The sequence below is a fragment of the Opisthorchis viverrini genome, assembly GCF_000715545.1.
Source record: "Opisthorchis viverrini unplaced genomic scaffold opera_v5_174, whole genome shotgun sequence".
Lineage (NCBI taxonomy): Eukaryota > Metazoa > Platyhelminthes > Trematoda > Opisthorchiida > Opisthorchiidae > Opisthorchis > Opisthorchis viverrini.
The window spans coordinates 926,375-952,740 of record NW_008751832.1 but is presented as its reverse complement, the minus strand read 5'-3'; the positions used below and the strand labels follow the sequence as shown (position 1 = coordinate 952,740).

Below are 26,366 nucleotides of genomic sequence, written 5' to 3'. Positions count from 1 at the left end.
ACGAGAGCGAAGAAAACCCTAGCAGCGGTAAAACAATGCCGGCTGTCTTGCTATGACGAGGACGTTGGTTTTATGCTACACCACATTCATTCATTATCGAATGTTTGGGTTAGTGGACCGGAAAGAAGGTCTGACAGAAGTTTTATGGTTGATAAATGCAGAGTAGACGCTTTACCGAATTAGACATCAAAGAGAGAACAGTTTGATTCCAGTCACCAATGGGATCACAGAGATATCACCGTGAGAGACAGTGGTGAGGGTTTGCTGGTCGGTGTAAGGTTTTGATCGATAACAACGAGCCAACGGTGTGGTAAAACGATGCAGCTATCACACTGTATTAGTTCGTACGCTCGATTGGTGATGCAGCTACAAAACTTCATGATTAGCTTTTTTCTGTATTCAGTATTCCTTGCTTTTTTCTACACAAAATTGAGAAAAATCATAAAAGGCTGAAAAAGCGCCAGGTGTATCACGTGTAACCAACAGAATGGGATGTAACAGTTCAAATAATCGAAGCGCCAGATTATCAAAAGTCGATTCGAACGAAGTTCGTTTTTCGGGTTACCAGTACACGTCCACTAATCCCAGCCTATTGCACATGCAACTATCTTCCGTCCTTACTGTGATCGTCTTGTGTTTACACTCACCATTCTCCTAACCCACTCAAGTTTCGCACTGATCTGATGACCTGATGAGCTGAGGGTCAATAAGCTCCCGGACTGACTTCGAGAAATACACTCATTTGCAAATCAATTTGGTTTTCACGAGAGACTCAACTGAATCTCTCGTTTATGATATGTGAGTTGTTTCCTTTATGAGAATATACTGCGATGTCTCGAATATCGTGAAAACTGAATCATGGGGCGGCCTGTGTGCAGCACTTTCAGTTGTAGAATATCATAAACGAGAGATTCACTTGGGTCTCTCACGAAAAACAAATTGACTTGCAAATGAGTGTATTTCTCGAAAACAGTGCAACTTGGGTTAAAGTAGATCATAAGGTTGACGGAAACTCGGGGACTGCGCCTACCTGATGAGCCCCAAGAAGGGCGAAACCGGTCGTGGGCTGTCGAAGAGTTTTCAGCAACCTTGTGAGTAGTCTCCTTTATGAAAATAGTCACTGACTTGTTTACAAAGCCTTTTTGGAAGTTACCAGTACCAACGAATACCGGTAAGACTCTGCCTAAATTTGTATCCCTGTCACTAAATTCGGATATCTTCCATGGATTTATGCGTAGGATACAGAACAGAGTTGTCGACATGGGATCAACCTATAATGCTGCTGTGTCGGTGGTTTGTTAGTTACGCTGTCGACTGCTTTGATTAGGCCTGGTCCAAGCAGGATAAGAGTAGGCATTGTCTGTCATGTTAGAAGAATTCTTTGGTCCTAAAAAAGCACACAAGTGACAAATTCTATGTTTGAGCTACAAGAGCCTGTAGTACGTATTGCGTTCTACAAAAAAGAGAAGAGAGATAGCAGTGGATATCCCCTGCGAATGAGACAAAAATGATACAATTTGACATGAGCGCGTGACTTTCGTGGATAGTGACCTGAGAATTGATAACATTTAAAAACTAAACTTACTCTTTTTTAAAATGTACTCTTTGTAATCCCAATGGAGGGACAGTTCCACCAGTGCCAGGCAAGGTAGTAGATAAGGCCATGGATCGCGTTTCCCAGTTTTCACCAGTGGCTTGCTGAACCATGCCGTAGTAGACAATCTGAAGTTTCGGATGCGTTTGTTGTTTAATACAAGGCGAAACTGTCGAGATAAATTCAGGGACAGCAAGATGTCTAACGCGGTCGCTTACTCAGTAAACCAGAGTAACTGGAATAGCACATCGATTCGTGTTTTATCGGCATGACATACTGCTCTCCGATAGCCTACTGCGGGTTTCGCCCTTCTTTAGGCTCATCAGGTAGGACACAAGAAGAAAACTGGTAGTGAGTCGTCGGAACCCTCAACAGCCTTATGAGAGTTTCGCCCTCTTTAGGCTCATCAGGTAGGACACAAGAAGAAAACTGGTAGTGAGTCGTCGGAACCCTCAACAGCCTTATGAGAATTGTGTCATGCCGAGTCTCGAGTGCATTGCCAGTTAAAACAAGAGGCGGATTTTTATGCAGGACATTCGCTTGAACATAAAAAACGAGAGACTCAGATGATTCTTGTCTTGACAGTCAGTTACCTGCAGGTTGAGTTCGAGTAGAACATAAATGTGAAGGAAATTCGGGAATTGTGCATAAATAAAAAGTCCCAAGAAGAGCGAAACCGATAGTAGCCTGTCAATCAGTAACGGTACGTTGTGTCCAGACAGTACACTTCGATATCTCGAATATCATGCCAGTTAAAACATGAGGCTACTTTTGTTTGGTACATTCATTTGAGAAATGCCCCGGACGATGCTTTCATTTGAGTCTTCGGTTAGCACAAATACAACCTGAAACTGAGAGCACATCGCCAAAATCGGGATATGGTTTGATGTTGTTGTTGTGTCCTCAGCTAAGGAAAAATATTTAAAGGATCAAGTGGGTACTAAGTAAGATATGATGAGAATGAATTCCATCTGTACTTCAGCATTTCATTAACCCGTAGGGGAGGATGGACAATTGCACTCCCGATTCCGTGGTCCGGTTGACTGATAAACACAGTCGCGATATCCAACGGTCAGTGGGTATAAAAGTGGCTACAAAGTTTGCTGGGACTCACTCATTTCAATTACCATGAGACTAAAAGTTAGGTTGCTATATTTTCATTGCATGTCCAGTTGTCTTATTCATCAGAGGTGGCGTACTCACTCTGTGATTCCTGAGTCACTGGTCATCTTTATGCCGTAGCATCAGTAGGTCTCAAAACGAATGCCCTATTTGTGTTTTTCTAATAGGCTGGCGCTCACGTGCGTCTTCAGGCCGAATCCGGAGTAACTTCGCAAAGATCAGCCCTAAGCTGAGACTAACTTCCTCCTGGTCGAACTAACACTTCTGTGATGGACCATTTGTTCAAGGGATTAAACTGACACACCACATATATTAATGCAGATGGACTGTGATTAGCACTGTGTCAAAAATAACACTACGACCACAGCAAGGTATGCCCTGGGGAAAGCTAGTCCAAGCTTCGAGAATATGGTAGATGCATACATTACTTTATTTTACTGAAAGACGAGATAAAGAAAGAGGGTTATCAGGCCACACTAACCCCACAATAGAAACTAGCACTGATGAAGTAACTTACCCCCTATTCAGAGGGTGGGGGTTGTGAACTCAGTGCGAGTGGTCCGTCTGTGGAGGGGTACCCATGCATAAATAGTGATATACTTTGCAGGTCAGGCTACATGCCTTCGTGTATCAACGTACAAGTTCAGTGAAGCTCACTGCTTCTCCTGTTAAGACACCCCGGAATTTTTTTGAAAAAATTCTACTGGCCTGGCAATAGTCTTGGTGCTTCGACGGGATGGCATGGATGTGGTCGGATTGCGAGAAAAACAGCCACAAGAGCGGGACTGATCAGATCGATGGAGAAGTCACCTTAGTTAACAATTTCGGGGTCACGGCTTGCACCACAGCTGGCAAATCTGCTAAACGAGACACTTAGACCGGAGCAACTACTGGTTTAGTCAAGCAACCAACCAGTGAACCGTGATGACCTGGAATGCTCCATCTGATCCTCCACCGCAACATTTCCACGGGAAATACCGGATCATCTTAACATGTGGGTTGGAGTAACAAAATCATCATCATCATCATAATTAACGGAGGCAGTAGCATTTGTTGACACTCATGCTCCACTCCCATAAGGTTACTTTAATTATATTTAAAGCTGTAAAGTGGAAAGAAGAGGAGAGTAGATGACGGAGGGGTCTACGGCAGCGAAGCATCAGTGTTGACAACATGCTGTCAACGACGATGATGATATGATGATGATTATGGCGCAGAGATCTGGTGTTAGTCCACAACAAACACTCTGAGGTGCTCACATCTCCAAACGCACAGTTAGACAATCTGGAAGGAAACTGACAGCCCAAGTGCTACTGACATCGGTCAGCCACCATTTCTTGCGATGTCTTCAGTTAGACACAGAGGGGGTCACGAGGATTCTATTGTGAAAAGTGGACCTTACCTAAACTTTTCGTAATGTTCCCCATACCCTTCTTCAAAGTCACACGTTGTCCAGTTCGTGGTTTTCACTATTCTGAAAGAGGCACGGAGAACAACACTAGTCCAGGTAGACGGTGTTTCGGTATGCGTAGAACATAGCCAAACCACCGCATTCGATGTGCTGGATGCTTTCCGCGATTCATAAAACCGCTGCACAATCAAATACCCGCTTGCTAACTACCTCGTTACTAACCCGTTGACACCACCCAAAAGTAGCAACGCTTATGAGGCATCAGTGGTCAAGAACCTGAAGAGGTCTCACATCATCTGCCCGCAAAGACCACATCTCGGAGCCATACGACAACACAGCTCCTACTGTAGCCTGGTGAACGCGACAAGCAAAACCCAGTAAAACGCACTTCTAACACCACGAGTGACGCAACTTAGCAAACGCGATTCTGTCGTGGATATTCTTGTACTGACTTCATCAGACACATTTCCGTCAGAGCTAATACAATTACCGAGGCACGTAAGATTTTCCACAACCTCCAGTGATTCTCCTTGAATTGTAAGCAGCACGCTCAAGGACCGTATGTCCTGAAGCATGACTCTGTACCATGAAGGTGCGATCCACATGCCAAAACGTGGTATGGTGGTGGTCAGACTAATCAACAGAGATTGTGCGACGCCTTCGTCTTCACAGACGAGAATCATGTCGTCCGCTTACTTCAGATCGACAAGGTTCTCACCAGCAATGATTTGAAAACCGGAGTTTTGAATACCTTCAATCGTTCACCTCATTACTATATCGGTGACGAAGATGAACAAGAAAGGGGAATGCGAACAAACTTTCCGGACAACGCTTTTTGTAAGGAAGATTCTAGAAAGTTCACCATACGCTCACACGCCCGAAGGTACATAATTACAAGGACCGGATTATGCTCAATATCTTCTGGGGCGTCTGCTGTTGCGCAAGTGTATTAAAGAGCATTGACTGATCGACAGAATCTAACGCACTCTTGAACTGAAGGAACATGAATACTGTGAGTAGTCTGTACATATGGCATCGCTCTAACATGATATGGCGATGGAACCAGCGATATAGTATATTGCAGCCATTCGCTAAGAAAACTTCAATTCTCCTTCGACGGCAAAAAACGGATGACAGTGAACTGCTGAAATTCCTACCTTCATTGTTCCGTCACTGTTGAATATACGAATATCATAAGCTGGCCTCCAAGAACACTTCCCGACAACGTAAGAAATCAACATTTCAACCTGTCCCGTCTCCCTGGGTTCGACCAGCACGCTCAGTTCCCTGCAAGAGTAAAAGAAAAATACACACACGGACTTGATATGAGGTCAAAGGAAGGGAACTAGAATGCACCAGTTCTTCAGCCTGCCAGTTGCATTTGATCAAAAGATGGATCCTTGAAACAAATCCGTTTAGTTAGCAACTTAGTCACTCCAGTTTATACGGTTGATTGTTAGATGGCAAATACACCACCTGAACTTCGACAAATACTCTCACGTGACTTTGGTTCTGACAGGAGACTGAACTGAATCCAGGTCAAACTCTCGTTAGGATGATCCGCTTGACAGAGGACACCAGCATGAATAGACGATAACCGTCTAAGGACTCCATGAACGGCCGACCCGTAGAATGTTAGGAAAAGCAAGTTTAAGCAAACGAATTTATTTTTGAGGGAGACTGACCTGGAAACCAGCTAAATCGGTCATGAGACAAATGGGACCAATTCAGCACTTTGATAAAACTAGTAGGAATGTGAACCTCATGCGCCAGCTATCAGACTTCAGGTAATTTGGGTAAAACGGGTTAAACACTACATCTCATTCAAAATCTAAGCAGAATTTTATGAAAGAAACGCGGAAGGTCTGCTTAAAACTTCCACACACTTTTGAATTCGTCCTTTCGGTAGGATCATGCATCTTTCATATTCGCGTTCTTATCAGTCTGGTTTGAACAGTCCTCCTGTTATTCTGACGTAATTATTTTGGTGAGTCCACACCAAAAGGAGAAGCAGTGGACTCGGATTCCACTTTGATAAGAGCGCATCAGTAGTTCACACGCTTGGCCGTCCCGGGGTTTTAACTCCGGACATCTGATATGCTAGACGAGTACGGTACCACTACTCTACAAGTGCACGCTGAACACAAGGCGAATATGTACACGCTTGAGCAATGTGATGGCACAACGAATTCACCTAGTATAACTAACTTCAACGGGTGAGAACAAAAGAGGAGAATATGCCATCCCATCCAAAGCATGGCAGCCGGGACCTTCTGTTTCACTAGCGGTAGATAAGAAAAATTCCCGCAGGTTGACTAAAAACAGCCATCTGAGCAAAGGAATCTTCTCAAAGTAGGTTTAGCCGAGTGACACAAATATACGCGCCGAGTTAAAGCAGTCACGACAAGAGAAATAGTTTGAAACATAACGGTTGAATTAAAGCCAAGTAATGCTGTATGATTTTGAAATTGCGGTGAGGCTAACAGCTGTCACGGGTATACGATTCAGAGATCAAATGACCAACTGAATTTCGTTCACATACTTCGTCATAGGGCGAGCGCAGTGATCGGCTGAGAATGCGCAAAGCATCTGCCTGTGTTGGCCACAATAACAGAAGGGACTGTTGGTAGTGTGAGGAGATTTGGGATTTTTGTGGAGATTTCGTCCCGTAAGTGAAGCCAGTCTATGCTGAAAAGCCGAGAAGCACTGTGCTTCTCGGCTTTTCAGCATAGATTGGCTTCACTTAGAGGACGAAATCTCAACAAAAAAAGAAGGGACTGTACAAAACTTTCCTGTACACAGAAACCCGGTCTGTGACGGGTGGTAGCAACCGTGTTTCCTGTGCAAAGCATTCCGTATCTAAACGTAACACACCATTTATAAACAAATTAATTCAGTTGGATTCAGTTTAGTCTCCTGTCAAAACCAAATTAGTGTTAAAGCGAGCGTTTTTCCAATCTGTATCTAGCTATGCGTGCTAGCCTGGTACCTATATGAGGGATGACAGTGAGTGCTGTGTCGTTGTTCTCGACGCTGACGCCAAGCTGTTGATAGCCAGCATAACTTTTCCAATTAGCAATTATGGAACACGATCTGGCATCCGCTTTTCGTCGTTCCGCCGATGTAGCGTGTCCCGCGGGAGCAAGTAGAATGACATATACACAAAGTGGTGACTACACGAAGAAGCTGGTCTTTCAGTGTTTATCTTGACATTGTAGCTCAACCGCACAGAACTACGTAGACCCAAGATAACACACGTAAAAACGAATATCCTCATTCTATTTTTGGCAGAAAAAGTTTCAGCATCTAGTAGTGCTCCTAGGTCAGCTTATCATGGAGTCTCCGCTTCTTGAAACAGAATGTAGCCGAGCAATCAAGTTGCTACTTCTTCTACCCAATACGGGCACCATTTTAGTGCAACTTCACTGCCAAACTGAACTATCACAGACATGGATGAAAGCGTATTCCCAGAAATCGTTATACGCAACAATGAGCTGCATTCATAGGGAATGATAGTGGTTCTATTTCATTGTTTTGTTACACATTACAGATGAATCTGCCTTCGAGTGAAATTCACAGATGAAACGGCGATAACGCACCATAAGTTTCTAGGCTCGCCCTACCTGAATTCATACAGAAATGCACGAAAACTGACCACGCTTAATGCCAGTCCGGAATGTGAGGTACCCGTTTCAAAGCCCAACAGACCGCGCACTACTAACGAGTTATAATGAAAGTGAAATTCGAGTCCGGTAGCCCTCTTTTGATGTGGACTAAGCAGAGCACTCATTTCAGAACAGAAGATTTACTGTTTAGAAGCATGGATGCTATCCTAATCCTAGCATCAACAATCTGGTCAGAGTAGAAAGTGCAGCTAAACACAGCCTAGCTAAATAGAAATTCATGTGTATGCAGCGAAGTCACAAATTGTCAGGATGTATTCTCACCTGTCAATGCAAGTTAACGCTGAGGACTTTAATTTCTAGGATAAGTTCAAAAAACCCCTACTGATTATTCCATTAATTCTCTTTAAAATTGAAAATTAAAGTTGAACTGCGCCGGTCCACCTCACTCTTGATCAGTTACCAATGTCTAATCTCAGCTGGTGCCAGGTGCAGCGCACATTTTCAAAAAAGAACATGTCTGTGTAATGCATCCATATTCAACGACATTGTTGGAAACAAGTTTGCACACACTTGCAAGTGGTCTCAAATTTCAGAAAAGCTCCAAAAGCGACAGGACCCATATTATAAATTTCTACAAAGATTACCGTTAGAAATCTCGAATATTCACAACAGGTGCAAAGGGTACTTTAGGTTAAGACAACCAAATAAACAGAGGCGCAGCATATTTGTTGTAATCATAAAATTTTGGAAACAACCTTGAAGCGAGGTTCGTACATAGTCGGTGCGTGCTACTTTCGACAGCCTACACAAATGCAGCCAGTGTGCGAAACGGTAACAAAGACACCGCTTCTGTAGTGTAGTTGTATCATCAATATTTTTGGGAAAATAAAGCGTTACGAGCCATCACCCGGAAGAGTTTAGAAATAAAAGCAAAAAAACGGAGATTCAAGAGAAGTGCGAGCAGCGATGAGGTACACTTATACAGCTGCAAGGTGCGCCATGTAAGATCAGGGGCTGAAGTGATGCTCAAAGATGTGTGGGCTTCAAGCCCGGACCGCCGAGGATTTTGTCCTTCCCTCGAATAGGGACGATTCATGGGGATCGACCGATTCGCTGGTTTCATGGGGTAACAAACTGACCAACAGAAGTGTTTCTGGAATCTCACCGTTAGATAAGCAAGTCAAATCAGCAGTCAGAATAATGAAGGTGGTCAAAATGGGCAGATAGTAGCACTCAGGTAATTAAAACAAACGGGGAACCCTATAGGCAACCAACTGATGAAAAGTACTCCCACTTGATTAGACAAAGCGTGATCTAAAGCCCTGTTGTCTGCAGTGGATAACGTACGAATGGCTTTTGGCACCACAAAGCCGTTTCACGTAACTGTAGTGCAACTGCTTTCGCAGTGATCTAGCGACGCCTCTGGATCGATATCTGCAGACTACGGGACACTGTAAATGGCCTTAAACTGCCCTCTTCGGTTGAACATGTAACCAACTAGTCCCAACAATCGACCTTTTCGCCGTATTATTGGGTGTATTGTTATTCCGGCATGATAGATTCTCGCTTGCTAAGTTACCGCAGTGTGCAGTCAACATATTCTGCCCTACAAAAGCAAGAAAATGCACGCACACACAAACATACTTTGGGCACGGACTAGCATCTTGTCCTGGAAAATGTAATCGACCAATGGTTTTGTGACAAAACCATAGTCGTAATTTTGCTGCCGAAAGAGTTTTCTGCAAAAGATTTAAAGATTCGGTGATTGAAAGTGTCCGCCAACAAGTCACCGGATCCGAACATGTTGGTCCCCTTGCGATTAGCTATTCCTCGTTTTGGTCAGTTTATTTTTACAGTAAAGCTATTGTCTTCATCGGATTTTCGGAGGATTCTCTCATCATTTGAGCCCGGTTGAAATGCCGTCACTCTTTGTTCACTGTTTGCTCTGGTCCATCGATTACTGTATCACAGGGGGGCCTCCTGTGGGGTTTGAACGGCAATACACCGCCAATATTGAACACGACCCCAAATCACTAGTGAAGTGCATACCTTTTCGTCTAACTCGGATATGATTATGGTGTACATAAACGCATGTCTGAACTTCTGGGCATATTTCCGCTTGACAGTAACACAGAAATCCATTGGCTCCACTCGTTCCAATTGAACATAAGCTCGTCATTCACGATGTTCCCCTTTCTGGTTCACAAAGTTCACAAAAGCTGACTCACTGACTCTTAGTGGCGCGGCTGTTTCACGAAGACTTTCTATCGAGTTGAACTATACACACTGTCTTTCAAAGAATTACACGCTTATATTACCATGAGCTGATGAACCGCAGAATACTTTTTTTCAATAAAGTTGAACCAATAGTTACACAGCTGCACACTGATCAAGCTAGATAGGGTAAATGCTGTTCGTCGGAATAACTTGACGAACCACTTTAGAAGTAAATTTAATCGTTTTAATGTAATGGAGACAATTCCAATGATAGTACTCGTTTGTGGTTATAAGCAGAGAGAGTATGTATGCCCAGAGTATCCGATAAGGCTAAATTTATTGTCTGGTCCCCCATTACGCCGCACCAGAACCCTTCTGAACAATATTTCTGCTCCCATATTTCGGAAACCCAGCAGACCCTGTTTACGCTTAACGCCCGCTCGACTCGCCCAAATGTCAGGCTCGACGCGCTGGTGTCACTGAACGACTGGGTAGGGGCGACAAGCCGTCGTTAATTCGGTTTGGTTGTCCATCGCGTGATACTCCTTCACCAAGGTCATAGGGCCATTCCTAATTAAAGTACTGTTAAATGCAGAAGTTACTTGGGATCCGACCACGACTGTGCCCGTGGTCTAATGTCGTCTGATGTCAGGTTCAACTAATGGGGTCCGACGAGGCAGAAAAATGAAGTCATGCTGCTGAGAGACCAAATTAGTCCAACGTATTGCGATTATTTCATGTCCAGTAAAACATAAGGACAGCAAGCTTGAAAATAACAGGATTAGCATGGCGTTCAAAGCCAAACAACACCCGTACATAAAGTACTGCCCGAACTCAGTGTGATTTGCTGGCGCTCTCAAAAGAGAAATTTCCTCGTGACCAATTGATTGAAACCAACCTTTGGTGAGGCAGTTATTATTGGGTGTTTGAACTCTGGGCCTGTTCATTATAAACGTACCATTGAAGCACAAGTAGAATTACTGTTCCCCATCATGGGGACTAGTCTCCCTAGAGCGACTAGTTGAGATAGTCACCCTATGAGGAAGCAGTGTACAGTAAAACGATGTGCTCCAACAAAAAACACCATGAGTTAAGCTCTGACAGGTGAAACTAACTTCCAGATATGCGGTCATCTTCAAGAGAGATTGACGCCGGCCAATAGGCCCCAAGCACTTCGTAAACAGGAATGCTATTAGAACAATTCAGATGTCCACCGAACAGACTTTCTTGATGGAATGTGGAAACTTTTAGAGTCAAAACACGTCATAATTCAATGTTTCGGTTGCCGGGGCAACCTTTTCCGAAGGTCTGTACCATTTAATCGTAGGATTCCTCGAAAAAGGGTTGCCCACGGCAACCAAAAAGTTTGATTATAATATCTTGTTCCACTTCACGGTTTTGACATTATACAGCCTACGGTGTTCAATCTAGCTGAGCCGAGTTTGGCCGGGAACTTCCAAATGAATGAAATTTCATGACTTCATGCAAGCCCACTTAAATCCACTGCAGTGCCTTTGAGACTTCGGCACAGCCATCATTTTAATACTTTGTCTACAAATATTCCACTATCTTACCTCCTAGGGGACCACTACACAAGATCGGGTAGGAATATCCACCTAAAGACAACAGAATCAGTGAATCAAAATCATCCAGAAGTCCTGATGGTGGAATTAAAAGTGCTTTTGTGAATGTCACAAAATCCAACCCGAACAAGTAACTGCTGGCTTTAGCTAGTTTGTACCGTTTTGGCCGCCAAACAAACAACAGGTGGACTGTACTTTACAGACAAGTCCTGTCTCGGGTACAAGCACAACAGATAATGAAAATGCATCACGAGCGGGACACAATCGGAATGATGATCACGTGAACCGTTGATACACCATTCTACTTCCCCATTTTGTGTAAGCTCTTGTCCCATTATGAGATATTCGATCAGAATTGTGTAACCAATTTACCCCAGTTTTATCCCACATGTGACCAGCGTTCAGTTTCTTTTCTTTGAAGTCCTTGCTACTAATTCTTTGAGTATTTGCAAGCTGTCAATTATTTGCGCGCGAACGACACTAATCAAATGGCTTGTGAATCAAAGAAAAGCAGGAACCGAGAAGAAAAAGTAATGAAACAGAGGGTTGCATTTTGGGTTTTTTTTATTCCAAAACTACTCTGCAAGCAACAGGACCAACTTCCTAAGCTCGAGTGTACAATCGGTAGATTTATTCTTTACAATATATGGTGTTTTGCATGAATCGGACCGACTCAACAGCTTACTCTTCATTATTTCTCCCGAAATGCGCTTTCTGTTGGAGTTCCTTGGGGAAAAACACTAACGCAAAAAATCACCATTGGTTGAATAATAGGTTTGAAAAGGTGCGGAAGAACTTCACTCATTTCCTCCCTCTCTCTCTCTCTCTCTCTGCTACCTGTCTCCCAGATCCGAACACAAGATATAATCTGTAGCCCCATCAGGCCAAAGTTTCCTTTAATAGAGGACACTTTCCTCAACCGGCTGGTGATATTCATTTAATCTCCATTTGTTCGCAGTGAGGCATGGAATGTGTGTAGCCATTAGTTGGCAAGAGTTCAGCGGAAATCCATCTGCTTCTGAGAGCTATCATCACGCATATTCGTGTCTTATTCTCTGAAATGCTTAGCGGCACTAAAGCCTGATGAGGCTTGTATTCAAACAACCTACATACTGAAATTTATCTAGAAGCTTTAAAAGATTCAACGCCACAGAATAGCTTTGTTGGCAGTGTTGAAAGTTCCGCAAGAGTGATCTCCTAAATCACTTCTAGTCTGTTGAAGTACTGCAGGACGGTAAGGTAACCTGCTATGGAAAGTGGATAGTCCTTTGATATGTATGACAATGGAGGAGGGTTCCCTGAGTTTCGTGAATTTATCCGATCTCACTGAGACTATGCGGTCGCAGCCCTGAAAATTCAGCCACAAGAGGGCTTTCTTCTCCCGTTTTTAAATGATCAGATGGGTTTGTGACTCCTCTCAGCCTTTTGGACCTTTTCTCACAGTACTACGCCAACCAACCAATTTACACAGTTGGACAATCGGAATTCAATGTGAAACTAGGTATCATTCAGCTGCTTCCAGATTCCGACTATCCAGTTGCCGATACATAGTCAGAATAGTACAAATCCTCTTCTCGGAGGACCTGACAATTATCAGGCCACGGTTTTGGAAATAAGTCGGAATTCAACTAGCGACCAACAGCATGAGACAGATAACCGGGCAGTCACATGTTCGACCCCCTTACATCCAATGATTGATCGGTCCCAAAAACGAAGTAAGAACTCGAGAAATACACTCATTTGCAAATCAATTTGGTTTTCAGGGGAGACTCAATTGAATCTCTTGTTTATGATGTCCTCCAGCTGAATGTGTTGCACACAGGCCGCCTCATGATTCAGTTAGCACGATATTCGAGATATCGCAGTATCATGAGGCGGCCTGTGTGCAGCACATTCAGCTGGAGGAAATCATAAACGAGAGATTCAACTGAGTCGCCCGTGAAAACCAAACTGATTTGCAAATGAGTGTACTTCTCGAAAACAGTGCGATTTGGTTTCAAGTAGATCATAAGATTGACGGAAACTCGGGGACTGCGCCTACCTGATGAGCCCCAAGAAGGGCGAAACCGGTTGTGGGCTGTCGAAGAGTTTTCAGCAACCTTGTGAGTAGTTTCCTTTATGAAGAACTCGTTCGGTCGAGTTTTCAGTTTCTCAATGGTGACGGATTAAATTCCAAGTGAAAAGCGTGGTAATAAACAGGGTCCATAATATAACTGATGACTATGCAGAAGAAACATTCATCGATAGGCAATATATACCTAAACCTTAGCCGTTCTTGAGCTAGCACTAACACAGTCCACTGTAGTAGACCCGCACGGTGAGTAGAGTAGAGGGCTTAGAACCGGCAAGCGTGTGGAGAGCGGTTTTAGATCTGCCGAGATGACACGAGGCGATGTGCTGTGATCTGCAGAATGGTGTGGGTATAAAAGTACAAAATCCTAGCAGAGTAAGATCCAATTAACTCCCTTCGACGAACACAGGCGAACAAAATCTGTGAACGACCCTTAAAAGGATTCTCCATTAAGGTGTCCTAGACTGAAAGCAGGGCTGAAAATCCGGTTTCATCACGCAGACAATCCCCCCCTAACCAATCTATCGTAAATGTTATTCCTCCCCACTAACTAACAAACAAGGACTTCAGACCGACACCCAGAACTGATCATGTCGGCTAGTCATTAGAAATCTCACGGATTGGTTCACCGACTACCTAAAAACCTGATCAACCTGCTTACTTACTCACTTGGCCTGACGAAGCCTTTGTGTCAAAGGCGAAGTGTCGCCCAGCAATAAGTCCACCGATTGTTTACCAAACCTCTCTTAAACGATAACTACTTAATCGATTCCAAACATCTTCCTATTGATTCAAAGCCCACAGAGTTTGTTGCGCACCGCCCGAACGAAACGAAAATTCCCGCAGTTTCGTTTAAAAAGCGGAGATAGCATTGTTGAGACTTTCTCCAGGTACCAATCCACCCAAGATAGCATAGTAAATTGGAAAAATTTCCGCTCATTTTGGTCATGTGCAGACTTCTAGGGGATGAGCCCCAAGAAGGGCGAAACCGGTTGTGGGCTGTCGAAGAGTTTTCAGCAACCTTGTGAGTAGTTTCCTTTATGAAGAACTCGTTCGGTCGAGTTTTCAGTTTCTCAATGGTGACGGATTAAATTCCAAGTGAAAAGCGTGGTAATAAACAGGGTCCATAATATAACTGATGACTATGCAGAAGAAACATTCATCGATAGGCAATATATACCTAAACCTTAGCCGTTCTTGAGCTAGCACTAACACAGTCCACTGTAGTAGACCCGCACGGTGAGTAGAGTAGAGGGCTTAGAACCGGCAAGCGTGTGGAGAGCGGTTTTAGATCTGCCGAGATGACACGAGGCGATGTGCTGTGATCTGCAGAATGGTGTGGGTATAAAAGTACAAAATCCTAGCAGAGTAAGATCCAATTAACTCCCTTCGACGAACACAGGCGAACAAAATCTGTGAACGACCCTTAAAAGGATTCTCCATTAAGGTGTCCTAGACTGAAAGCAGGGCTGAAAATCCGGTTTCATCACGCAGACAATCCCCCCCTAACCAATCTATCGTAAATGTTATTCCTCCCCACTAACTAACAAACAAGGACTTCAGACCGACACCCAGAACTGATCATGTCGGCTAGTCATTAGAAATCTCACGGATTGGTTCACCGACTACCTAAAAACCTGATCAACCTGCTTACTTACTCACTTGGCCTGACGAAGCCTTTGTGTCAAAGGCGAAGTGTCGCCCAGCAATAAGTCCACCGATTGTTTACCAAACCTCTCTTAAACGATAACTACTTAATCGATTCCAAACATCTTCCTATTGATTCAAAGCCCACAGAGTTTGTTGCGCACCGCCCGAACGAAACGAAAATTCCCGCAGTTTCGTTTAAAAAGCGGAGATAGCATTGTTGAGACTTTCTCCAGGTACCAATCCACCCAAGATAGCATAGTAAATTGGAAAAATTTCCGCTCATTTTGGTCATGTGCAGACTTCGAGGGAAAGAATTATCGTCTCTTGGGGACGGTCTGCTCACATGCCACTACATTCGGTTACTAAGTGAACTTAATACGTGCGACTTATCCAGTTCCTTACTGTAGAATGAGAATTTTACCCACAGAGTACACCAGAAAAAAACGCCACTATCATGGCAGAGGAGAGGGGAGGTAAACTAGCGTCTGCCGAATCAGCTAGCCTATTAATCATTGTCACTTACATCTCTGTACCAATTTCAGCTCACTTTAACCATATTACACGGCCAATTTTTCTCCATTTTGGCAAATCATCCGACCTACAAGCAATTTTTCCGTTTTTCTTCGCTAGTCATCGAAGAAGCTAAAATGCTCACGGGGGAGAGAACAATCAACCGGAGTCTGATTGTAGTGTGAGAGAGGAAGCGACGAATAAACGGACGAACGGAGAGATGTGCACAGGGAAGGCCAACCTTGTTCCAAAGGATGAGATTGAAGTCGTCTAAAAACCGGAGCAAACTCATATCGATTTTCTTATCCAAAGCCTTCATACTCCCGCATACACACCAGAAATTCCAATTCACCTAAGTAACCGAATTCACAGGACCAGCAGAAAAAACAAAACCGGGTTAAAGCAGTTGTTATTATCCTGCCGAGAGTATTTACTATGAACTTCCTTCCTAAGTATGCCAACGGACCTAATCTTCGCACTTCCCAAATCCACCGGAGATCCCGATTATATTCTCCCACACTTACCGTGAAAGAATACAAAAGGTTATTTTGGACATAATTCGCCATCGAATATCTGCTTATTCTGTTACAACTATGGATTCTACTCTCCGAATAGGAGTGCGTCTATGCCGAAAGGCGTCGCACAGTTGTCACATTGTTGTCGGAAGTTAGCGGCAGTGCGCCTCCAACCAATCGAAGCCACACCCGTTCAGAACCCTATTTCATAACTACGGGTAACCGACATATTGCACTCATCACTCTACAGCGTATTTGCAAACCACGTGACCCGTTGTCGATTGGTTCTGTGAGAAGCAGATCAGGAGAGGTCAAGTGAAATTTTATTTCCAGACACAGTGCTACTCTACTCAGTACTACTCGTTAGTTGTGGGTGATTGCTGGATTCACGTTCATATTACTTTCGTTTGGACGGTGCTCTTCCTGACACAATTATTCCGATGAGTTCATTTTCAATTCCGGGATAGATCAACCCAAGTTATGATGTCATCGTCGAACAAACGACCTTGAACAAAAATGAAATTGTAAAAAAATGCATTTTTTTTACTAAACCCAATGCCGCCTCCCAGAGCAGCCCATCAGGTGACAGTGTGAGCCTGCATTTGGACACTCTGGCTCACCCATCCCAAGAAGGCCTTGAAACAGTTCAACAGTTTCCGTCTTGACAGGCTAAACGCCTACTAGTCCGCCGACAACGACGTCAAAGAATACCACAACCGACAGATTCAGCTGGAATTCATTTGAGTCCTTAGGTAACACCAACTTGAGTTGCAAATCACTGTAAAAGGTACATTGCTTAACAGCAATAAAGTATGTAAAAAGAAATCTGCATTCTCATTTCGCATGTTCCAGCTTTCATAAAGTTCCGTTAGTAGCGCCAGTCTCATTGAAACACTTTTTGCTCTTGTGGGATGAATGTCCCAAGTAGTTTTGAATGCGTGGCCCCAAAAGGTGAAAGAAAAGGTTTCGCTGTCATACAAACGCCTTCGTTTTTTCCAGTCTTCTCTTCATCACCCACCGCCACACCGGAAATCCCCGTTTTAAATTATGTTGTCGCAACGGGATCATGTGGCCCATTTCACGTTGTTCAGAATAGACGAGCAAAACATTGAGCGGAAATGACATCTCTGTGGTCGTGGTATCGTCCATCAAATCCATCGTATTTCTTCATATGACCACCAGTCAGCCTTGATGAGAGCCCAGGTCGCTCATTTATGCTGGTTCCACCATGATTCAAAACAAACCAGAAACTACAGGACAGCGACTTCTTCCACTAGTTCTTCACCAACGTAAATAAAGAAGGTTCCGCCATTCAATAAACTTTCAAAAAGCTCCATTTCAAACGACGAAATACAATAGGCAGTTCGAAATGCCTCACGAGGATAACTGGAATAAAACCCGGAAGATTTTAATGAGATTCGAGCTCATCCTAAAATTCGCACTGGGCACAGTTGTTTTCGCGTCTCAGCTAGGACACTTACCCAATTTAGATAAACCCTCAACTGGCAAACTAGAAAAGTGCGTTAAATCTACAAAAAAAATCAATGACAGGTCTCACCCTTTAACCTACCGAAACTGATCAAATTCGACCGAAATTAAATCTGACCGAAATAGTTTAAACGACATTCTGCATAACAAGTTGAAAAACCTCGTCTGGATTCTTCACCGAACGTTGTCGTCCATCAATTTGCATGTATGTATCTCGGAGTATAGTTGCATTAACTTCAGAAGTACATGGTTTATATGAATCAGAATGTGACCAAAACTAACCGCGCCAAGTGTTCGTCCTGTTTGAGCTCGATTTCATGAATTTCCTTCTCAATTGCTTCAATTCGTGCTTGCACTTGATCCATCTCTTCACTTGTGTCCATTAAGGTGGCGTCCAACCGTTCAGCCTGTTCTTCGTACATACCAAGGAATCGGTGTAGTGTATCCATGCTTCGAGGGTCGTAAGGATTGATGACCTGGGAGATGGAACCACAAAGACGGACAAAATAGCCTAGAACTATGTCTTATGAAACACCGACCTCGTCACGTGTAGAATATGAAATCAGGGGCAAGGCAAGTTGACGAAAGTTTCTTCAGGCGATTACCACTGGTGTGAGCGGAAAACCCAGTGAAAGTTAGAAAAAGAAAACCCACAGTGAGACAGTTTTCAGTATATTTTTTCGTCACGATCCAGTGGAGATAACCATCGAAACAGTACAAAAGTTAATCAGTATCACGCATAGTTTTTGGATAAAGTATATCTTTGCAAAGAACAAGTAATATAGTCACATTGGGTTTATGGACCACGTACTCGTTTTAGTTCTGGCAAAATCATGTTGAAAGTTTACCTTTGAAAAGAACCACAAGACTCAGGGCGGTGGAATTCATACAGGACGATATGACGATCTTTTTCGTATTTTTCTGGGAGAAAATGAACCATTTAAATGCGCAGCACTTCTTGTTGCGCTGATGGTGATGTTTGTCGATCGGTGTTGAAAAAGTCACTCATCCCGGATTTCTCAGAGTCAGATGTATCATCCTCAACCACAGCGTTAAACATCCCCCAGACCTATGGGTCGTAGCCACAATTGCTCACGATGAAGAATTCGATATCCGAAAGACAAATTTTCTCTTCATATTTTGTATGATGGTGCGTCTCTATGAGGAAGCTGTGAACGGATATCGTCATACCGCAATCTTAACAGTTGTCTAAAAATAGCGTCCTACTTGTCATGAGACTTTCTGGTGCACCCTAGGTGTCCATCCTTCCGTGGGCTTACCTCCAGGTACGATCGCAACCATGCAGGGTTGCACGGTTTTTCACTCTACTTTCGCTTACTTTTTGGAGGCCGATTCCTGTTGGGGGGTAAGCCGGCAACGGAAAAATCACACACTGCCCATAATCCACGTTAGTGTGTGCAAAATGGATTCTCACGACTTATTTTAGATTTCGGATATCGTAGATAGACCAGGGACAAAGACGGTCTGCATCCCTCGACGAAGACAACTCAAATATGGGCTTGAGTTTGGAACCTTAATCACAAGACCATCGTCCAATTTTTGGAGTATATGCTCAAGCCATTTGAGTCGGCGTCATCGGATGCGCGCAGCCAGTTTTGATACCACGACACCGTTATCGGACTGGTTCATCGGAGGCCTGATCAACCCATCATGTTTAAAGTATCATTCGCATCGAACCCCTTGAATGCGAACAAGTCTCACAACAACCGTTCTCCTGTTGCTAAAATGTCCAAGGTAGGCAGTAGTTTCAGTGCTTGAGATGTTCAGTCTGTAAGCTGGACCTGCAAATAGCGTAAAGCAATAGTTGCTGGGATGTAAAAACTCTCAATACGTTATCGGCCAGTCTATTACCATACAGACTGTTCACAAATACTTCGTTGTCTTCGATGTCCGCGTACTTATCCTTAGATCTAAGAGCATCAACGCCCATGTCATAAAATCCTCTTACTGGCTTACTACAATGAATCGGAGTACAGCTCTGTTCAGTCTGAAACCGCATTTAGCTCGGACCAAGAGGCCAATAAGAACCCCTACACACCATCAATGAGCATCTTCGTTCGCTTCGGAGGACACTACTTCTGCACCAAAGTGAACTTCATATATGCTCAAACTTTGTCGATGTACGACTCAAAAGAACATCTAGTGAGCAGCTAAAAAATGCTGTCAACCGCCTTCCCATATACGTTATCCTAGTAACAGCTGGGAACGGAGGTGCTTCTACTTGTCCATCGGAATAGTTAATTCGGTTTCGCTGTGCGTTGCGAAGATGGTGTATGACTAATCAATTTTCAGCTCCAAGATGGTTGTGCGTTTTCAAACTCCCCACTAAACACTAAAGGAAACATACTTTCACGTGATGAAGAGAGCCAACCAGACTAAACAACTTGTCCACTCACGTGAAACATTTTCTTTTGAAAACGATCGGTCTTACGACGGGGCTGATGCCAGCAAAAGAAGAGGGTCAAACCAAATACGCCGGCTCGGGCAAAGTTAAACCTACTCTCGAATAGTTGATGGCATATTAATGATGGTGTACACTGCTGACCGCAATTAAATCCAGCCAAGGCTTCTGATTAGAACATAGGGTTAGCAATAAAACGTTTACCTGACCAGCAGTTTCCACCCAAAACTGCAAGTCAAAAATGACCACAACTCGAGCGCACATTGTGTCAGACTTCGCCTGAAGTTCACACAACTAGTAAACTACCGCGTAGCCTTCCAATTAGTTGGTTGCAATACCCCATGACATAGCTGCATCTAGTCTTGTCGGACCTACTGAACAAAAGCTCGAGTCCGAGCACATGAAGGAGACTTGAGGCCTTTATCCACACACCGAAGTACGGCAAGACTGCCTCCTATCCTCGACGTTTTTCCACTACGGATAACGCTTTCAGGAGATAAAGGGGAAACAACACATGTACAGCCAAAGTGAAATGAGCCAACGATGTCGCTTTGCAAGCCACGAACCCAGCTAGGCGGGAAACACTGAGGAAGCAACCTCAGCAATGGGCAAGCTTTTTGAGTGAGATAGGAGTAACCATATAGACTAGTCTGCTGTGACATACGTACTCAAGGGGTTCACCCTATTCAGACTAAGAAATCTATCCAATTTTAGCTTGCCCATGTTCAACGTCAGTTGATTGTTACCATCAAAATGATCGTGCTATTGTTCCTATTCCCAAATTCACAGAACGATCATCCAACTATTTGACAGCATGCGCCAATCTCGAGGAAGACTGAACTTTTCATCTACACCTTTTATTCCGTAGTAGTAAACTCCATATTGAGACAAACTGTCAGCAGTAAACACCCAGTGGAGCACTTTGCCTCCACCGTGGCCGAGTTCTGCTGTTTGATAAAGCCTGCCATGTGTAGAGAGCAACTGTGGGACGTTCTGTTGCCGTGTTAAGAATGTTCCGATTGAGTCTACCTGAAATTTTCAATTTCTGTTTCTAGAAGTCACTCAACACGTGCGGTAAGGTTACCTCTTGGTTCTGAGATTGATCAGTAACGAACCAAATTGTAGTCCCGGTGGACTGAAGCCTGTAAACATCACGCTTCAACCGACGAACGGAAGGCGAACCATGGTTAGCTCCATCATACACGCGCGACAGGGTTTTCAGTAAGACAGGCACTAGTGGCGCAAACCACATTGCCCTGTCTAATACTGCCATCTCAGGGGCACATAAAAGAAGTCCATAGTCTAAAATAGATAAATTGATGGTTCGGAAAATCACATAAACCAACGAACCACTCTGCTCCGTCTAGATCATCCAGCCCTACCGGGACTAGCCAAGTTTGACAGAAGGGCAAAATCCCAACGGCATAATCAACCGTCCATAATTGTAGAGTGCTTCATACGTCAAATCCATGCGTGTTAGATCCTATTTGCGACACACTATCTAGACATAACGGACGTGTCGTAAGTGACACGTCCGAACACTTCTAGTGTATCTATCTGATTTCATCACAAAATAACACTGGGGGTTTAGCTAGCAGATCAAGTCATATGGGAGACGAGTAACCAGGAGGGTTTCCTTACCAAGAATGTACAACGACCAAGACTTGCTGAAAGTCCAACGAAAAAGACCGATTCCCAGACTGTTGCCTTGGTTGCGGTTTTTCAGCGAGATAACACCTTTTCGGTGCCTAGCTGTCATGCTATCATAAGCGAGACTGAGGGCTGAGCTACTGCTAGGGGCAGTCGAGATGCAGAGGTCAGGTCCGAACCACGGAGCTTCACCCCTCAACCACTGAGTTACCTCGCAGGGCATATTCTGCCATTGATAGGCAAACCAGTTCCCGTGGCTAACATCTTGCAGCTCGTACGTGAGTACGAAAAACACTCAATACCCTTGCATAGCTGCAGAGAAAACCTTGGTTAGTCTCAATTCTCCCTACTGACTGTTATGTCACCATGAGCTAGTGGAGCGTTATCAAAAAATTGTGAATCTCACTTTGTCTCATAAGCCCAACGGGTAAATAAAAGTTCCAAATTTTACTGTTTCCAATTTCCAATCATTGACAGCTGTCATAACCAAACAACTTCGAGAGTACACTCCAACATGGTTAGTTTTCTCTACACAATAACTGTAATGGGCCAAAACTATCGTATTTAAACCGTACGTGAACGAGGACGTCACAACCAGCTCGTGACCGATTTCACAAACCATATTCGCTCACGAAAGTTGGATCGATTAAGGACTAGATATCTGAGCTAGCTTCCTGTAGTGAGATTGAAACCGTAGAGCACACAGACTCCAGTTATTGATTACGGGTGAAAATCATGGATAAAAATCAATAAATGATGCAAAGTCTTACTTCTAAGGATCCCTTGTGTTCCCCAGCAAGAAGGGGTGAGGTAGATCCGTGGATCGGAGGGGCTGGAGCAGTTCCGCCTACGTGATTGGTTAAAGGGCTTGGTGCTGTTACACTGCCTCCCGTGGCGTTCTCTTCGTCCTTTCGTATGAGATTGTCGGCAAACGTATCAAGAACCAGGCGTTGCTTGCTGGTACGAGTCAACCGACCACTGAGGCTTTCTGCTTGTCGGTGACACTGGCGGAGTTCAGCGGTCAGTTGATTGATTGTGTGCGCCCATGTATCCTCCTCATCAGCCAATGAACGCGCGACGAACGTTACGTCCAAAATAGTGGCAGCACCGCGTATTTCGACCCTGAGTGGAGAGAGAGATATGTATCAACTTCAGAGGAACACGATATAGGAATTTATTGTTGCAAAGCACACGATAATTCGCATACCACTGGAATATGCCCAACCTAAGGTACCCATTTTTATGGTGAATTTCACGAAGCCTTTGACTGGATGGTTCCCCAGGGCGTCAGCGGTTCCAGTAGCTGCTTGGTTCATGGAATTCTCACGATAATACCGGACGAAACAACAAACTTGGGTCGTTATCATCACAAAGGTTATGAAATCACACCCAAGGGGAACAACACTTTACGATGGTTCGTAGAAGTACGCTCGGGGTCAAAAACCGGAAATCCACCCAAGAGAACAGATTGGGGGCGTTTTTGCATTCCTACACTTGTGAAACATGGTGAACAGAGCAGTCCCCTTCGAGAACATGTGAGTTGTTGCTGAAGGACGGCCTTGAAGTGCCAACTACTAGAGTGTCGGATCTCATTCGCGGAGCTGTACGCCTCATGCGAATATGTAAACTATACAGGTGAGATCGGAGAACCTGATGTTGCTCAGTGGATTAGCTCACCGGAATTCTGGTTTGCCATCTCTGACTGCAAACTCAATGCAAAGTACTCCGAGATTAGCTGGCTTCGACTGATGTCGACTTTTACCAAATAACAGTTTGCTGATCACTTAGAATTTAATTCATGAGTGACAAAACACATTGGATCAGGGTATAACTTAGACATACTTTCTCTACCAGGCACTGGAGCTTCACCCCTCAACCACTGAGTTACCTCGCAGGGCATATTCTGCCATTGATAGGCAAACCAGTTCCCGTGGCTAACATCTTGCAGCTCGTACGTGAGTACGAAAAACACTCAATACCCTTGCATAGCTGCAGAGAAAACCTTGGTAGTCTCAATTCTTCCCTACTGACTGTTATGTCACCATGAGCTAGTGGAGCGTTATCAAAAAATTGTGAATCTCACTTTGTCTCATAAGCCCAACGGGTAAATAAAAGTTCCAAATTTTACTGTTTCCAATTTCCAATCATTGACAGCTGTCATAACCAAACAACTTCGAGAGTACACTCCAACATGGTTAGTTTTCTCTACACAATAACTGTAATGGGCCAAAACTATCGTATTTAAACCGTACGTGAACGAGGACGTCACAACCAGCTCGTGACCGATTTCACAAACCATATTCGCTCACGAAAGTTGGATCGATTAAGGACTAGATATCTGAGCTAGCTTCCTGTAGTGAGATTGAAACCGTAGAGCACACAGACTCCAGTTATTGATTACGGGTGAAAATCATGGATAAAAATCAATAAATGATGCAAAGTCTTACTTCTAAGGATCCCTTGTGTTCCCCAGCAAGAAGGGGTGAGGTAGATCCGTGGATCGGAGGGGCTGGAGCAGTTCCGCCTACGTGATTGGTTAAAGGGCTTGGTGCTGTTACACTGCCTCCCGTGGCGTTCTCTTCGTCCTTTCGTATGAGATTGTCGGCAAACGTATCAAGAACCAGGCGTTGCTTGCTGGTACGAGTCAACCGACCACTGAGGCTTTCTGCTTGTCGGTGACACTGGCGGAGTTCAGCGGTCAGTTGATTGATTGTGTGCGCCCATGTATCCTCCTCATCAGCCAATGAACGCGCGACGAACGTTACGTCCAAAATAGTGGCAGCACCGCGTATTTCGACCCTGAGTGGAGAGAGAGATATGTATCAACTTCAGAGGAACACGATATAGGAATTTATTGTTGCAAAGCACACGATAATTCGCATACCACTGGAATATGCCCAACCTAAGGTACCCATTTTTATGGTGAATTTCACGAAGCCTTTGACTGGATGGTTCCCCAGGGCGTCAGCGGTTCCAGTAGCTGCTTGGTTCATGGAATTCTCACGATAATACCGGACGAAACAACAAACTTGGGTCGTTATCATCACAAAGGTTATGAAATCACACCCAAGGGGAACAACACTTTACGATGGTTCGTAGAAGTACGCTCGGGGTCAAAAACCGGAAATCCACCCAAGAGAACAGATTGGGGGCGTTTTTGCATTCCTACACTTGTGAAACATGGTGAACAGAGCAGTCCCCTTCGAGAACATGTGAGTTGTTGCTGAAGGACGGCCTTGAAGTGCCAACTACTAGAGTGTCGGATCTCATTCGCGGAGCTGTACGCCTCATGCGAATATGTAAACTATACAGGTGAGATCGGAGAACCTGATGTTGCTCAGTGGATTAGCTCACCGGAATTCTGGTTTGCCATCTCTGACTGCAAACTCAATGCAAAGTACTCCGAGATTAGCTGGCTTCGACTGATGTCGACTTTTACCAAATAACAGTTTGCTGATCACTTAGAATTTAATTCATGAGTGACAAAACACATTGGATCAGGGTATAACTTAGACATACTTTCTCTACCAGGCACTAATATGGTCAGAATGGTGTACTGGCTATGTAATTTACAAAAAATATGAATCTACACATGTTTCTTGTTGGACCGATGGACTCTCCCCAATCCATGCTGTCAAAACGCCCCGGAGACCACACCAAATTGAAAGGCCACTCCTACAAAGGAAAAGAGTTCTGAAATAAACAATACCCGTGTCCCGTGAAACACCAGTCCAACCCGAAGTCAGCAAGATCTGCCAGTTATCAAGCTTAGTGGCTGTGGAAATGCTACGGGCCAACAACTGCATAGCAGGCACTCCAGAACTCATGTGTTTCAACTGGAGTTATGCAAAGTGCAGTATTCAAGGTTAGCCACGCACCGGCTAGCGTTAACGATATTTTTCAAAAGAACCTACATACAAGAAGAGGAGGATTGTAAAAAAACTTTGTTTCCCATCAATTCTATGAAAATAAGCCCTTCGAAACAAGGACACGGTGGAAGAAACTACAGGATCGATCCTACCATTTTAGGAGAGAGAGGGGGGACTGGTCTGGCGGAGCTCCAAAATGTATTTGTTTGGGGTGCAGCAATATCAGGTTTGTTTCATGATAATTCTAGTGATGCTCATCACCCCATCACTCCCACCCCTAATTAGACCCAGAATATTGCGTATGCTCTTTAATCATTCCATAGTTCTGTGTTACACCTTGAATATATTGCGCATTAATGAGTAACTTGACACAAGTAAGCGAATATACACTCATCTGCAAACTAATTTGGTTCTTTCGAGAGACTCATCTGGAAACCAGCTGAATCCCTCGTTTATGCTGTTCTCAGGCAACTGAATGTGCTGCACTAGGCCGCCTCATGTTTCAGTGGCTAAGATAGTTGAAGTATCGCGATACATGTATATTTGTAATGTACTGCTCATAAGGTTGCTGAAAATCCATCGACAGCCCACGACCGGTTTCGCCCTTCTTGGAGCTCATCAGGTAGGCGCAGTCCCCG

At 44.1% G+C, this 26,366-nt stretch overlaps 2 protein-coding genes across 2 annotated transcripts in view; one reads left to right on the top strand and one right to left on the bottom strand.

Annotated features, from left to right (window-relative positions):
* The window catches only part of T265_14322 (hypothetical protein), a gene marked incomplete at both ends in the record, with an annotated part of 35,135 nt that extends 10,477 nt beyond the window's left edge, over positions 1-24,658 (bottom strand). Inside the window, 7 exons of the mRNA XM_009173118.1 lie at positions 1,586-1,722; positions 5,285-5,414; positions 18,070-18,298; positions 18,636-18,708; positions 22,630-22,981; positions 23,537-23,604; positions 24,307-24,658. Of these exons, the coding sequence (XP_009171382.1) occupies positions 1,586-1,722; positions 5,285-5,414; positions 18,070-18,298; positions 18,636-18,708; positions 22,630-22,981; positions 23,537-23,604; positions 24,307-24,657 (1,340 nt within the window). The remainder of the gene's footprint in view (positions 1-1,585; positions 1,723-5,284; positions 5,415-18,069; positions 18,299-18,635; positions 18,709-22,629; positions 22,982-23,536; positions 23,605-24,306) is intronic.
* Positions 23,131-26,366, top strand: part of T265_07562 (hypothetical protein) — a gene marked incomplete at both ends in the record, with an annotated part of 41,504 nt that continues 38,268 nt past the window's right edge. Inside the window, one exon of the mRNA XM_009173112.1 lies at positions 23,131-23,394. Within this exon, the coding sequence (XP_009171376.1) occupies positions 23,131-23,394 (264 nt within the window). The remainder of the gene's footprint in view (positions 23,395-26,366) is intronic.